The 16,116-nt window shown below is 38.8% G+C and overlaps 1 protein-coding gene across 3 annotated transcripts in view; it reads left to right on the top strand.

Annotated features, from left to right (window-relative positions):
- LOC114645726 (rho guanine nucleotide exchange factor 40-like) overlaps nucleotides 1-16,116 on the top strand; it is a 252,056-nt gene that overhangs the window by 196,639 nt on the left and 39,301 nt on the right. For 2 of the 3 annotated variants that reach the window (XM_051923100.1, XM_028793549.2), the window contains exons 16-18: nucleotides 8-260; nucleotides 9,274-9,363; nucleotides 14,830-15,057. In XM_051923100.1, coding sequence (XP_051779060.1) covers nucleotides 8-260; nucleotides 9,274-9,363; nucleotides 14,830-15,057 — 571 coding nt within the window. The remainder of the gene's footprint in view (nucleotides 1-7; nucleotides 261-9,273; nucleotides 9,364-14,829; nucleotides 15,058-16,116) is intronic. The other variant, XM_051923101.1, reaches the window with a different exon arrangement.

Below are 16,116 nucleotides of genomic sequence, written 5' to 3'. Positions count from 1 at the left end.
CTTCCAGCAGTAAAACTCAGAGGTTAGCTTCTGTACTGGCCAGCTCTGAACTCGAGTATGTGAGTGCTCTGCACCATGTGGAAGAGTGCTACCTTCCTGAGACAGAACGACGGGACCTTCCTCAGGAGCTGCGGGGGAAACGAGGGGTGATCTTTGCCAATTGGGAGAAGCTGACAGCTTTTCATGCTCATTTCCTCCTCCCAATCATCGAGGATGCTGTCAGTCAACCTCTGTCACTTGGAGATTGCTTTCTAAAATTTGTAAGTTGCTCTGTCTATCTGTTTGCTTCTTATTCAAGTTGAAGCTTACTATCATTGTAAAGTACTGTGAATTGACATGAGAACTGGTTAATTTTGTTTTTTAACCTTAGTCAAAGTAAATTTTGAAACTAACAACCTGTGTTGGTTTGAGTGGCTGTGATTTTGGTGGCAGGACTAAAGAGAGTTGTTAGGAAGGCAACAGTCTAGTGGATGATGTAACCAAAAGCATATGGCTATATATACACACAAATGGATGCCGATTCCTTGGCTGGACGAGATTCGACAATGGAAAGATGTGGATGGACGCGCATCCAGGCTGGGTTGGTTGTTAATGCCTTTCCTGGCTGGGAGACCATAATGGAAAGACAGAGGGAGATTGCTTCTCAGGACTATATATATATACAGTATATCCCCTATACGCAGGGTGACAGGATCCCTCTGGTGGATCTCCCATGTTTACACCAGCAGGGCATATTGGGAGCTGTAGTCCTGATGGACAGCTCTAGTGGTACTTGAGGAATGCCAGTGGACCTGCAGGAGAACAGTAGAACATTAGAACAATCTAGATGAAAACAGGCCATTCAGCCCAACAAAGCTCACCAGTCCTATCCACTTATTTCTATCATAAAATCATCAAGTCGACTTTTGAACGTCCCTAAAGTCTTACTGTCTACCACACTACTTGGCTGCTTATTCCAAGTGTCTATTGTTCTTTGTATAAAGAAAAATTTCCTAACGTTTGTGCGAAATTTACCCTTAACAAGTTTCCACCTGTGTCGCCATATTCTTGATGTACTCATTTTAAAAAAACAGTCTTGATCCACTGGACTAATTCCCTTCATAATTTTAAGCACTTCAATCATGTCACCTCTTAATCTTCTTTTGCTTAAACTGAAAAGGCTCAGTTCTTTTAATCTTTCCTCATATTTCAACCCCTGTATCCCTGGAGTCAGCCTAGTCACTCTTCTCTGGACCTTTTCTAGTGCTGCTATGTCCTTTTTGTATCCTGGCGACCAAAACTGCACACAGTAGTCAAGATGAGGCCTCATCAGTGTGTTATAAATCTTGAGTAAAACCTCCTTGTACTTGTACTCCACACATTGTGCTATATAACCTGACATTCTGTTTGCTTTCTTAATGGCTTCTGAACACTGTCGGGAAGTCGATAACGTAGAGTCCACTATGACTCCTAATTCCTTCTCATAAGGTGTACTCTCGATTTTCCGACCGCCCATTGTGTATTCAAACCTAACATTTTTACTTCCTATGTGTAATACTTTACATTTACTGACATTAAATTTCATCTGCCACAAATCTGCCCAAGCCTGTATGCTATCCAGGTCCTTCTGTAATGATATAACGGATTCCAAATTATCTGCTAATCCACCTATCTTGGTATCATCAGCAAACTTAACTAGCTTGTTACTTATATTCCTATCTAAATAATTTATATATATATACTGTATATATATATATACTGTATATATATATATATATATATATATATATATATATATATATATATATATATATATATATATATATATATATATAAAAATAGCAGCGGCCCTAGCACTGACCCCTGTGGAATACAACTCTTAACATCGGCCAACTCTGATCATTTTCCTCGCATCATCACCCTTTGCTTCCTCTGTCTGAGCCAAACACTGCCCACTACTGTAGGGGCCTTCCAACTGGATGTGCTTCCAATGTACAGTGTTACAGCACCAGACATACTCCTGGTAAAAGAATCCACCTCTTCTACATTAGTGAGTCTGAGACAGGAGGCAGTGGACGACACTTGTGGAGGAGTAGTGGTAGAAGGAGACGGGAAGGTGACCAATTTTGCATATTTATACTTAACATAAGTAAATGCTCATGTGATCAATGATTTTGTTTTTTATATTTGTAATTAATTTAGACCACTTTGCAGAGATCAGTCTTCTCTTTGACATTAAAGAGTCATTTTCTTTAAATCAGTGGCAAAAAAGCCAAATTGAATCCTCTGTGATTTAATGTTAAACAGACATGGACAAATTTGTTGGTACCCTTCCAGCTCTTTGAAAAAAGTGCTGCCTGTTTAGAAAGTGATTAAATGAAAAGCAATTGTCCTTGTACACCTGCATGCCTTTGATATGTCATTAAGCAAAGCAAAGCGAGTATGAAAAGAGATCAAGTATTGCTTATTCTACAAAGATATTCTAAAATGGCCTGGACACAATTGTTGGCAACCCTAGAAAAGATCTGAAATAACTGGATTCAAATGATTTTTCAAATTAGCTATTTTCTTTAATTAAAATCACACAAATCTCCAATCATGCAATCAGTCCTTCAGCCAATTAAAATAGAGAAAGGCTGTTGTGTGTTCCACATTGAACATGGACCAGAGAAAGCAAAGGAGAGTGTTGTCTAAGGAGATCAAAAGGAAACTATAGACAAGCGTGTTAAAGGCAAAGGCTAGAAGACCATCTCCAAGCAGCTTGATGTATCTGTGACAACAGCTGCAAATATTATTAATTTTAAGGTCCAACCTCCCTGGATGCTGCCGCAAAAGGAAAATCGACCCCCAGAATGGGCAGAAGGATAGCGAGAATAGCAGACAAAATTCCAAAGTGATACAAGCTGAATTCTAAGGTCAAGGTCCATCTATGTCTGATCGCACTATCTGTCTTTTTTTGAGTAACAGTGGGCTAAATGGAAGAAGAACCAGGAAAACTCCACCGTTGAAAGAAAATCATAAAAACGCCAAACTGGAATTGGCTAAAATGCAAATTTAAAAGCCACAAGGCTTCTGGGAGAATGTCCTTTGGACAGATGAGACAAAACTGGAAAGTCATATCAGTTCTATGTCCACAGACAAAAAAAAAATGAAGCTTTCAAATAAAAGAACACCATAGCTATTGTGAAACAGTGAGGAGTCTTGTTTATGTTTTGAGGCTGCTTTGCTGCATCGGGCATGGGGTGCCTTGAGTTTGTGCAGGAAACAATGAAATCTCAAGACTATCAAGACATTCTGGAGTGAAACGTACTGCCCAGTGTCAGAAAGCCCTGTCTCAGTGGCAGGTCATGAATACTCCAACAGTACAATGGCCCAAAACACACAGCTAAAAGCACCCAAGAATGTCCAAGAACAAATCATCGGACTCTTATGAAGTGGCCTTCTATGAGCCTTGATTTGAATCCTTTTGAGCATCTATGGAAAGAAGTGAACCATGCAGTCTTTAGAAGACCTCCTTCAGACCCGACACAGCTGGTGCAGGAAGAGTGGGCCATATGACCTGTGGACAGGTGCAAAAGTCTCAGTGACAGCTCCAAGAATTGCTTGTTTGCAGTAATTGACAACTCTAAAGATTGTGCAACTAATATTCAGTTAAGGGTCCCATCATTTTTGCCTATGCCATTTTCATTTGTGTCATTACTTGAAATATTCTGTTGAATCAAAACTCTAAAACAAAGTCAGATTTTTGTTAAATATGGAATAAACAATGATGGGTGCCAATTACTTTTGTCAGTTTCATGTTATTTCAGAGACGGCTGTGTGTTCTTTTTTCATGGAAGGGTATTTAAACATTTGCCCACATCTATACAATAATAAATTGTGGAAACTTTCATAGGTTGAATACTTTTTATAGGTGCTCTATATCTCATACTGTGACAGCAGAGTTAAAGCAAAGGCCCCACTATAACGAGATCCTACAGAAGATTATATACTTTTGGTTGATTGTGGACTTAGTGGCTCAAAAAAAAAGAAATAGAAACCTGTTGACCTTGACCTAATGGGCCTCCTCCCCGGATATTTTGTAATATCCCACATTATCCCAATTGCTGTCTGTCATGAAATCAGAGCAGTCTAATGACAGAGTCGCTGCTTTAGGATTGTCATTTGATCTGACGGTGTTTTCTACAGAACTGATGGGAAACTTTAACAATGTCACCACCACAGAATACTAAAACAAAATGAAAAGGTGAATAACTGCCGACCATGTTAATTTTATTACACATGAATGGCCATCAAACAATTGAACAATGTTACTAGCCAAACCAGCAATACTAAGCATACTTGAAGCTATAAAAATAAAATGATTCATTCTTAAAAAGTGAAGTAGTGAGTGAGTATTTGTATGTTTCTCTCAAAAACACAGCATTTCTTTGACGTAGGACATGCAGCAGATAAAGGTTTCCATTAATTGTTCCTTCCTTTACAAACTAATAATCACTCATTTAGGAGGGTACAGTGGTTAGTCCTGCTGGCACAAAAATCCAGTGGCCTGCACCAGGGTATTGCCTATGTGCCACTTTCACATTATCCCCATGTATATGTGGGCTTTGGTTAATTGGTGACTCTAAGCTGGCATGAGGGCATGAACTTGAATGAGCCCTGTGATGGCACCTTATCCAGGGTTGATTTCTGCCTTGTTTCCGATGGTGCTAGTATGGGCCCTAACCCCCATGAATCTGAAGTGAATTAAATGGGCTTGGGAATATTATGATCCCTCACTCAGTCCTTCATTTACTTTTTTTGTCATTCATTCATTCATTCATTCATTCACTTACTGTCTTGTTCAGGAAGAATTACGTTCATGGCAATTTATTTTGTTTGCTCACTCAGTCAATTTTTATTTCATTTTCTCACTCACCTACTAATTTATCCATCCATCCATACATTGTCCAACCCGCTGAATCTGAACACAGGGTCACGGGGGTCTGCTGGAGCCAATCCCAGCCAACACAGGGCACAAGGCTGGGAACCAATCCCGGGCAGGGTGACAACCCACCGCAGGACCCTACAAATTTATTCACTTGCTTTTTCATTCTGGCATAATTCATTTTATGTCTCCAGCTCTTTTTTTCTCACCCACTTTCTTTAATTCTTCAGTGCTCCAGCTGACATCTTCTTAGCCTCTCAACATGCTCCAAATTCATATAGTCTTAAGGCAGCATTAACTTTATAAGATCATTAGAATGTTCACTTGACAAGGCACCATCACCACTTCAAATAAAAGCAACCCCAAGCAGATTGGTGCCCTGGATTTTGCCCCTGAGTGCCTGCAGTGGTCTGTGTTGTGAAAGTTATTTTTTCCACAAAAATGAGAGCATTGAGGAACTCCGAGAACCCAAGAGTACCTGCAAATGTCTGCAGCACTGAATTATTTCCCATCATTTTTCCAGTTCCTGTGGATTTTTGTATCAGTTTGTTTATGCAACAGCCTCTGTTTTTTCACTCCGTATTTCTACAGCTGTGCAATGTTTTCAGTATTTCTACGTTGTGCAAATGTCTCAACAACTGGCCTTCAGACATAACATTTGAAACTGACTCATCTCCTTTTTATTGAAGGCAGATGTTTTAACATCAGAATTTCAAATTCAAACAAGTGAATGCTTTAGTGGTTTAATAATGCGTGGTGTTTAATAAATGCATTGGCTCTTTTCACTGAAGGTTAAAAACAAATTTTTGATTTCAACAGTTGTTGTATGTTTCAGTATTTTTTCCCAGTAAAAGAATCCTAAATAAAGGCATATTAAAATGAACAAACTTTCATCATACCAAAGAGCCTCTGTGTCTGGTCACTATTCAAGGAGTGGATGTAGAGGTGGTCCACTCCTACAAGTACATGGGGCTCCACATCAAAGACATTTTGGACTAGTCTCAGAGGAATACAGAGGAACTATATGAGAAAAGGCACAGCAGTCTCTTTTTCTTTAGGAGACTGCATTCCTTTCTTATGGGTAGTGACATCTTTCACATCTTCTATAACTCAGATTTTCAGTGAGATTTTCTGTGCTGTGGTGTGCTGTGCTGGTAACATCACTTCAAAAGAAGCCGCCGAATCAAAAAGCTAATTTAAAAGAGCAGGCTCAATTATGGGATGCACTCTGGACCCCCTGGAGGTCCAAAAACAAAATTGAGTGTCATTATGAACAATGCCACATATCCCCCCTTTGACACACAAACACTGAGGACTTTCAGCCAACAAATGTTTTTGCGGAAGTCATTCTGGTGTATATCTGAGAGGAGCTTGATGTTTGTCATAATACAATAATATTATTTATTTATGTATTTATCACTTAACTACCCATGCTCCCTGTCATAATAGAACAATTTAAAAACATTTGCAGTCTTTTTTCCTAAATGTTCCATAAGCGTCTTTTCTTGGTATCTGCTGTGTCTGAATGTCTCTTCATCAGCTCTTCCCCTCTCAAATGTGTCCCCATAAAGCCTGCTTCTTAGACTCTGTCTGTATTTTCAAGTTGCCTTGCTAGCGTCTTGTCCTCTTTTATACTTACCATCTTTGAAGGCAACTCTCCACTAGCCTTCTATGCTGATTCTCCTACTTGTTTGTCTCACACTCACAACTCTTTCATCACATTACCATCTGACACATCACATTAAAGCCAAATTGACCAGTCAGATTGCTTGAGGGACTGGACACACAGACTTTAATGTTTAATTATGTAGTAGATGTATTTATGTAATTATTGACCTTCTTTAAAAAGCCAAATTACACTCTAGGTCAAATAATCTATCCATCTCTCTATCTATTATATAGTGCCTTTCAGTTCTATCTATCTATCTATTGTAACCGTTGCTGCAGGGGGACGCGGCATGAACCCCAAGAGGTGATAACGTCTGTGGCTGCTGTGTCCCAGACAGATGTTGCTATTGGTGATGATTTGACTGACTTGCAGAAACCGGAGTTGCTGTCTCTGATAAGTTAGAACACTGATGTCTTTTCCGCCATGCTGGGCTTGCCAAACATAAGATTGTTACACATCCTGGTGTTAAGGTGCAGATGCGCCCTTTTCGGATACCCGAGGTGAAAAGGAATGCACTGCACTATGAAGTGAGACAGATGCTTGAACTGGGTGTTATTCACGAAAGTAAAAGTGACTGGTGTAGCCCAATCATTTTGGTCCCAAAACCAGATGGTTTGATTTGGCTCTGTATCGATTTCAGACACTTGAATAAGGTTTCCAAATTTGATGCTTATCCTATGCCCTGTGTTGATGAGTTATTAGAGAAATTGGGACAGGCATCATATATCTCTACATTCAATCTTACGAAAGGGTACTGGCAGGTGCCTCTTGAAGCTTCCAATTGTGAAAAAACAGCGTTTGCCACCCCAACAGGTTATACGAGTATTCTAGGCCCCCATTTGGGCTGCATGGTGCCCCTCTTACTTTCCAGCATATGATGGATCAGATTTTGCATCTCCATTACGAATATTCTGGGGTGTATCTCAATGATGTCATTTTTAGTAATAACTGGCACTCACATTTGGAGTGGCTTGAGGCTGTACTAGACAGCTTGAGACAGGCTGGGTTGACAGCTAACCCTAAGAAATGTAAGTTGGGTATGTCTGAAACGCAATATTTAGGTTATTCTATGGGCGGGGGTTTGGTTTGGCCTCAGTTAAAGAAGGTGGATGAGGTGCTCGCTTATCCTCGTCCGGAAACGCAGAAACAGGTTTGTGCCTTCCTTGGAATTGCCAGTTATTGTAGTAGATTCATCCCGAATTTTGCGAATAGAGATCTTACTGATCTTATGAAGGGTAGAAAGAACCATTGCATTGTCTGGTCGGATGATTCTGAATGGTCCTTCAGTGATTTAAAGTATGCTTTTTCAATGTGCCCGGTTTTGAGAAACCCGGACTTCTCTCAGGAATTCATCCTGCAGACGGACGCTAGAACGTTCGCTTTAGATGCTGTCCTGCCTCAGGTTTTTGATGGTGAGTAACATCGGAACGCATTGATGTACTATGTTAGGTAATAAACAGGTAGGCCAAATACATGTCATGTTATTTACAGGCTCATTCGATTTTTGTTCTGTTATGAATATGTAAGCAGATATCTATTGACTAAAACTTTTCAATGTTTTTGAGATATGTTATGTATAATTGGAATTTCTTATTATTCTCATTATAGAATATAATGTTTCTTCGGAGATGTGTGGGATAAATTTAATGTAATTCTACAGTATATACTACTAGTGTTTCAGGCTTACATTCTGCAAGCCATTTCATTTTCTCTGGTTGTTTGAATAACACAATTATCTTAATAGTAGAAATAGGACCAGAGAAATTTCTACAATGCTAGTAGTGTTCTTATGAACTGGAGGGATAATTTTAAACTTCCAACTTAATAATGATGTAGGCATGTCAGACATGTTTACTAATAAAAAGTAACTCAATGTAGATAGTGTTTTATCATGAAAACTGTCCATGAAAGACACTATAATAGCCTTCTAGATTCTTTTTAATTGGTGAATACGGCTCCTTCAGTTTTCCTAAAAGACATATACTTAGGTTAATTGGTGACTTTAAATTATGAGTATATGCGATAACATAATGAGCACCAAGAGAGGAAGACAAAGACGCTATACTGTGTTAACAGTTCAGCTCTATGGTGCAGGCACATTTATTATTTTACAATAGTTTGGTAATCATTTAATTCAAATGTGCCTGATCAAACTTACTGGGCCATAGGAAATGCCATTAAAGCAACCAATATGCACTTCTGGGGTAAGTGCGGGTGCACATTGCAGCTCCCTTTGCCCTGCTTCCCTCATGTGCTCCCCTACAGATGTGTGGCCGGAGCCCTGACGCTGATTTTCAGAAAATCTTTGGGGGACGTTTCTTCTACACACTTGTCACTCACAGGTAGCGCATTCCAACCTGCTTGTAAGTGTTTAGTCTGCAGACCACTACAGTTTCCACAATTTTAAATCATATTTTAAAATGGCAAGCAGAAATAAGTACATTAAGGAAGCATTAGAATATAGAATTAGTTAAAGGAGGAATCGTACATGACTTAACCTCTGGGTGCTTCACTTATATCTCTTCTGTGAAAGAAGTCTTGTAAATACTTACTGTATTTGTTGAGAATAAGACAGCTTAAAAATCAGTTTGAGGTATAGATTATATTTATATTATGCAATGGCCAGATTATTTTTTTAATATGTTGTTAGGAGAAAATAATAATTCTGTTTAATCTATCATACTTTTTTTTCCCACAGAGACAACAATTCAAACTTTATTCCCTTTACATAAAGAACAAGCCCAAGTGTGATGTTCTACTCTCAAGTCAAGGAAATTCTTTCTTCAAGGTGAGCCAACCTTTCAATTCTGCAGTAGTGGATCTTGTTATCCAGTGAATGACGCATTAAAGCTTGACGTGAATGACAAATTAAATTTTGGGTATGTGTTTTTCATAAAGATGTAGTTTAATTAAAACATTACCAGAGGATTTTTGTAAATGAATGGGTGAAGAATAAGGTGATAAGGTTAATTAACATTAGTAATAGAAATTAAAGGATACTTTAAGGCAACTTTTTTTTTTTTTACATAGAGATTGGCCACTTTATTAGGTACATCTAAGAGTGATAGAACAGTCTACAGGAAGTGTTGGCATACCTAATGAGGTGAATATATAGTGCCTTGCTATATTCAATACCACCTCAAGACAATTTCAGATTCACATACAAAATTAATATTTTTCTGTAATTGAGACACAGCTGACGACTGAAGTGGCGGCCAAGTATTTTACAGATTACCCGCATAGACAGTCATCCACACTGGAAACAGGTACAACTGGTCTACCTTCTACCCATAAAAAGCAGATCACTGCTCACTGCTTCTCTTTTGAGCAAATGGAGAGCAGAGTTGCCATGTTTAACTAATAAAAACAACAAGATAAAAACATAATTAAGAGTTTACTACTGTTACCACAGACACCAGGCTTCCACATGTGCTCAGGGAAAGGTGTATAACTAACGCAAGCAAACTGATCACAGATGTGTGGATAAATATTGACTTACCCTCGTAAATATCCTAATAGGAAAAAAATAACAGTATGTGCTACTTACCCTCAGTCCTAGATGCTGCTGCTCACGCAGTCACTGTGAGCAATTTGCACTTTCTCCCTATAACAAGACAGCATCAAGAATGATCATGGGTATGCTGCCAGTCGGGTCACCAGTTCTTTGTGACCCTTTGTTGATAACATAATCACAAATACAAAGTAAGTGTGTAAGTAAGTAAATATTGTGTATCCCTCAACTTACCACCCTAAGGGTGATCTGTAAGCCTCTTCCTCCAAAAGCCACAAAAACTGTGTATGTTGATGGCAACTGCTGAGACAATATGTGAAATAAATTCCCAGAAAGCAGTACCCGACAGCATACTTTCAATTTATATTATACTAGCTGTGCGACCCATCTAAGACAGTTTGAAATATAATTAATCAATATAGACCTCATGGTTTTTATTTGATACATGGGTTGTACATTTGATTAAGTACACTGTAAAAAATGTCAGTAAATTTAATGGTAAAAATACAGTAAATGGTGAAAGTAAAAGACCTTTTCTGAAAAAAAGGAAAGTTACCTTATGTTCTACTGAAAATTACCTGTATATCTTAAACAATACATTTCATTATTTTTTACAGCCAAGTTCTGTAAAATCGATATATTTCTACCTTCAAAATATGCTAAATACTGTTTACTGATGCATTATAATTACACTGAAAAAATCTGTTAATTGTACAGTGTAAAACTGTTAAATAGCGAAGGTACACAACTGTAAAACGGAAAACTGTAAATTGCTGTTTCAGTAAAACCGGTTTCGATATTTGCATAAGGACACACCGCCTTTTACCATATTGTTCCTGGTGAACCGCATACCTTTGAATAGTAGGGAAAAAAACTTAAACTAAGTTATCAGACTTATTTTCCCTGTGTGCTGAAGGTTTTTTGAGGTCATGGAAGCTGATTTATGGTGGGTTGCATTCGATAAGTAGGACACCATACACCACAAAAGCAAACTTTACTTCCCCACCAGACAACATGCCATAACTTCCTTAAACATTGAACTGTTTTCAATGTGTATAATTAAATGGTACATGCTTGCTGTTGGCTGTTGTTACTTTACTGATGCAAACTGTGTATTGGGGTTTGACCCTGACAATACATTTTGTTTATTGATTGGCATATTTATTACACAACATGAATTTCTGGTTATGGTTAAACATTCCGTTCTGTTGGAATTTGTTGCAAAGAACAAATAAGTTTTACTAACAAAATTATACTGTAGACCTAAAAATATTATCACCTTATTTATTACAGTAAAATTTTGGCAACCCAGCTGCCAGTATTTTACCGTAAATGTAACATTATTTTAAAGTGTACCGTGGACCAAGAAATATTGTCACCTTCTTTTTTATGATAAAATTCTGGCGACCCCAGCTGCCGGTATTTTACCATAAATTTAACATTATTTTTTTTACAGTGTATAATAATAATAATTCCTTTCCCTCACAGTGGCCTTTTCATCTTCGGATAGAACCACCCATTGTCGCTGTTTCCTCCTGGCATCTCTCGTCAAACTTAGTCTTACAATTAAAGTGCTTTGCTAGGGAAATGTAGTGATGATCGCTACCACATTGGCCTGGTATAGCAACTCTAGCCTAGTCGTGTCAGGGCTTTGGTTTCCCAAATGTGCACGATGACTTATTATTATTTTCACTCATTCATTGACCATCACACAAAATGATCAGTCATTAACATCAAAGCTTTAAAACCTATTTCACGTGGCCTGAGCAGGTGCAAGAAAGTTACTTCTATGCTGCACACACACTGACACTTGTCCTTTAATTAGATTAGATTAGATTAGATTAGATTAGATACCATGGCATGACAGGATATTTTACAACTGTTCATGAATTTTTTCATTTTTTTAAATGGAGTACTTGCAGGTTAAGTGATTTTCTCAGAGCACACAAGGAACCACAGGCAGATACTAAGGTTTAAAGTACAGTGTTTAGGGAGAAACAGAGATTAAGGGTTAAAAGCATGCACTTAGTAATGTAAAAATATATTAATAAATAAAAGAGACAGGGTGAGAGAGAGAAATTGGAGTTTCAATATCAAATAACAGTCGAGTAGTTATTTTAGATAAGGAAGACAGAAGTTTTGAGGAGAGCTTGTTCTACTTGCTGATCATGGCACTGGAGAGTGCTGACAAGTTGCCTATTGGTTAGTGCATGCAAGTAAAAATTTCATTGTACTCTATGCACATGACAAAAAATGACCCTATATCCACCTTAATAAAAGGACATGTGTATGTCAGTGTAACTGAGTGTCATGCCAAATGTTATGTCTCTGTCATATGCCATTTGGTATGGGCTTGTAAAAGCAGTTCCAATGTTTGTGATGTGCCATCTCTTGGAATGAGAAATGCATCGCATTTTATTACTACATGCATTATAAAATACATTCCGATAGATGACACTGAATAATCTGGGGTCTACAATAATTATTTAGATTTCAATCTGTCTTAGACAGCTAGCCAAATATTAAACCTGTATAAACATAACATTTTCAAATCCTTTGAATGCAATGAAGGGCCACAGCCTGGTAGCACTGAGCATAAGATAGGAAACAGCACTGGACATGTACTAGCCCATTGAATGCAGGTTATATTATATTATATTATATTATATTATATTATATTATATTATATTATATTATATTATAGGTTTAGGTTTAGGTTTATTTGTCATATATAGGTTAACACAGGGTCAACATACAATGAAATGTGTATGATGAGAAAAATAAGTCACTCAGCCTAGATCCAATAATGCTAAAAAATAATTAAAAAAAAATACAAGTTAAAAATAGACAAGCCATATAAAATAAAATGTGTACGTTTTAAAAGAAGTTATAGAGCAATATGAGTTGAATGAGCAGCAAATACAAATTACAGTTATTGCACAGATAATGCTTTATAAGTACAGATGCATATTTCATAAAGTGCAGATGCATGTTCCAGTCAGTATTCAGAGTGTGTGCAGGTACAGTTTGTGTGTGAGTATTGCAATGTAGATATAATGCAATGTAGGTGTAATGTAAGTGTATGTAAGTGTTCAGGTGTTGCTGTTGAGGAGTCGAATGGCCTGGTGGTAAAAACTGTTCTTAAGTCTTGTAGTCCGAGCAGCCAGACTCCTGTATCGTCTGCCAGACGGTAACAAGGAGAACAGCTGGTGTGATGGATGGCTGTGGTCCTTTATGATGTTGCTTGTCTTACGCAAGCACCGATGGAGGTAAATGTCTTCAATGGCAGGGAGACTCTTGCCCGTCATGTGCTCTGCTGCCTTCACCACTCTGATAGTAGTGATTTCCAGCTGCTGCCAGAGTAGCTCCCATACCAGACGGTAATGCAACCCGTCAGCAGACTCTTGACCGCACTCCTGTAAAAGTTTGAGGTGATGTTGGCATTCATGCCAAACTTCCTCAGCCTCCTCAGGAAGTAGAGCCGCTGGCGAGCTTTCTTAACCACATTGTCTATGTGAAGGGTCCACGAGAGATTCTCGGTGATGTTTACTCAGAGGAACTTGAAGCTGTTAACCCTTTCAACTTCTACGCCTCTGATGTAGATGGCCTGGTGTTCTCTGCCTTGTTGTTTCCGATAGTCCACGATCATCTCCTTGGTTTTGCTAACGTTAAGAGACAAGTTGTTATCCAGGCACCAACTACTCAATGCCAGCACCTCCTCTCTGTAGGGCGTCTCATCGTTGTCAGTGATAAGGCCTATGATGGTCGTGTCGTCTGCAAACTTGATGATGGTGTTTGTGCCGTGTTTTGCAACACAGTCGTGGGTGAACAAGGAATACAAGAGTGGGCTAAGCACACAGCCCTGTGGCGCTCCTTTGTTTAAAATGAGTGATGAGGACGTGTGTTTGCCGACTCTCACCACCTGGGGCCTGTTTGTGAGGAAAGAGTAAATCCATCTGCAGATGGTCGTCCCCAACCCAAGGTCATCAAGCTTCAAGACGAGTTTTGAGGGGATGATGGTGTTGAATGCCGAGCTGTAATCTATGAACAGCCTTCTTACATATGTATTTCCTCTTTCCAGGTGGGTGAGGGCAGTGTTTATTGTTAGCGCAATGGCATCCTCTGTAGATCTGTTTGCTCTGTAAGCAAATTGGAGAGGATCCAGCGTGTTGGGGAGGGAGGAGCAGATGTAACCTTTGACCAGTTGCTCGAAGCACTTCATAATGACCAATGTCAGTGCAACCGGGCGATAGTCATTCAGACAGGAGACCACCGGTTTCTTTGGGACAGGAATGATGGTGGATGCCTTGAAGGAAATGAGACCACTGACTGCCTCAGGGAGAGATTGAAGATGTTGGTGAACACACCTGCTAGCTGGTCAGCACACGCCCTGAGGGCACGGCCTGGGATGCCATTTGGTCCCGGAGCTTTGCGAGGATTGACCTTTTTGAAGGACCTACTCACGTCAGACGTTTCAAGGATCAGAGTGACAGACTCACTGCCCCCTTGAGGATATAGCACCTCAATATTATATTATATTATATTATATTATATTATATTATATTATATTATATTATATTATATTATATTATATTATATTATATTATGAAATGGGCTAATGTAAAATGTGTGTATGTGGTGGGTGTAAGACTTCAGTCTGATGAATCCAAGATGATATTATAAAGTTCTGAGTAAAGCCCCTTAAAAATGAGTAACAGGTTACATTTCTCATTGTAATTTCAGCGGCGACAGCTAGAGCTTAAGGACCCTCTTGATTTATCCCAATACCTTCAAGCACCATTGCTGAGGCTGCAGCAGTACTGTGACATCCTGAATGAGCTCACGAAGGAATGTTGTCCAGAGAGAGATCAACAGAGCCTCCAAAGCCTGCAGAATGCTGTTGCCATGCTGAGATTTGTAATTCAGCACGGAGAAGATCTTCAAGCCAGCGACCGCATAACAGCATGTGATGTATGACTTGCAGTGGTTTCCTTTTAGTTCTTTTTTTTCTTCTTCCTAAGGCTTCATTTGATTTACTTCATAATTAAAGTAAACAGATATTTCCATGGCACTCGGTAGCTATAACAGACACAGTCTGGCCAAAGACATAGTCAGTGAAGATAGTACTTATTTTTTCTAGTACTCTGGTTGCATTTATGATTCTAGCCAACAGAAACTCAGCTTTCATGCTCTTAATGTTTAATTGCTTACAATTTTGAGATCAAGGATGTAATGGTTTGGCTGATGCAAGACTCCAGGTATAAGGGGTCACTTTATACTGAAAGAGAAGATTACATTTTCCACAATTATATTTAAAAACAGACAGTCCATACTTTTGTGTTCTGGATAATGTATGGAGTCATCATCATCATTCCAGTTACTTGCTTTCCATAACCAATCAATCCATAGCCCATCTTAATAGCACTGGGCACATCATATGATCCAAAGTTGAATGGGATACCAGTTCATCAAAGGGCAAACAGACCAACACACTGAGAAAATGTAAAGTTAACCAATAACCAAGCAGCAATTTCTTTGGCATGTGGAAGAATAAACAGAGTGGATAGGGCAAAAAAAATCAACAACACAAATAGATTAGACATAGTGAGAATGTGAAAAGGCAAGGATTCAAGTTTAGTATCCTTGTTTATGAATACCACTGCTAGCTTTCAGCTCCAGGAAAATGGCTTCTGACACTCACTAGCTTGTAGTCCACAGGTGTCCTAGCATGTGCTCCTGTTTTCATCTCACATCTCAAAGATACTGTGCCGAGCTGATGAGTGCAAAATGATGAATTGACATCTTTGTTGTATTTGATTTCTGGTCTGTGCTCTAATTTATCCAATTCTGTTATGGGGCAGAACATTGGTGTTGTAGTTGACACTATTACATCACCACAGATCCAGTGTCTTGTCTGTGAGTTTTTTGAATGTTTTCACCTACCTTTGTTTCAATTGGAAGAACAAAAGAAATGTAAACACCTTCACACTGACACCTGTAGCATGATTGGCTAATGGTCACTTCTGCTCC

The sequence above is a fragment of the Erpetoichthys calabaricus genome, chromosome 2 (genome assembly GCF_900747795.2).
Source record: "Erpetoichthys calabaricus chromosome 2, fErpCal1.3, whole genome shotgun sequence".
NCBI lineage: Eukaryota > Metazoa > Chordata > Cladistia > Polypteriformes > Polypteridae > Erpetoichthys > Erpetoichthys calabaricus.
This window is presented reverse-complemented; position numbering and strand designations above follow the sequence as displayed.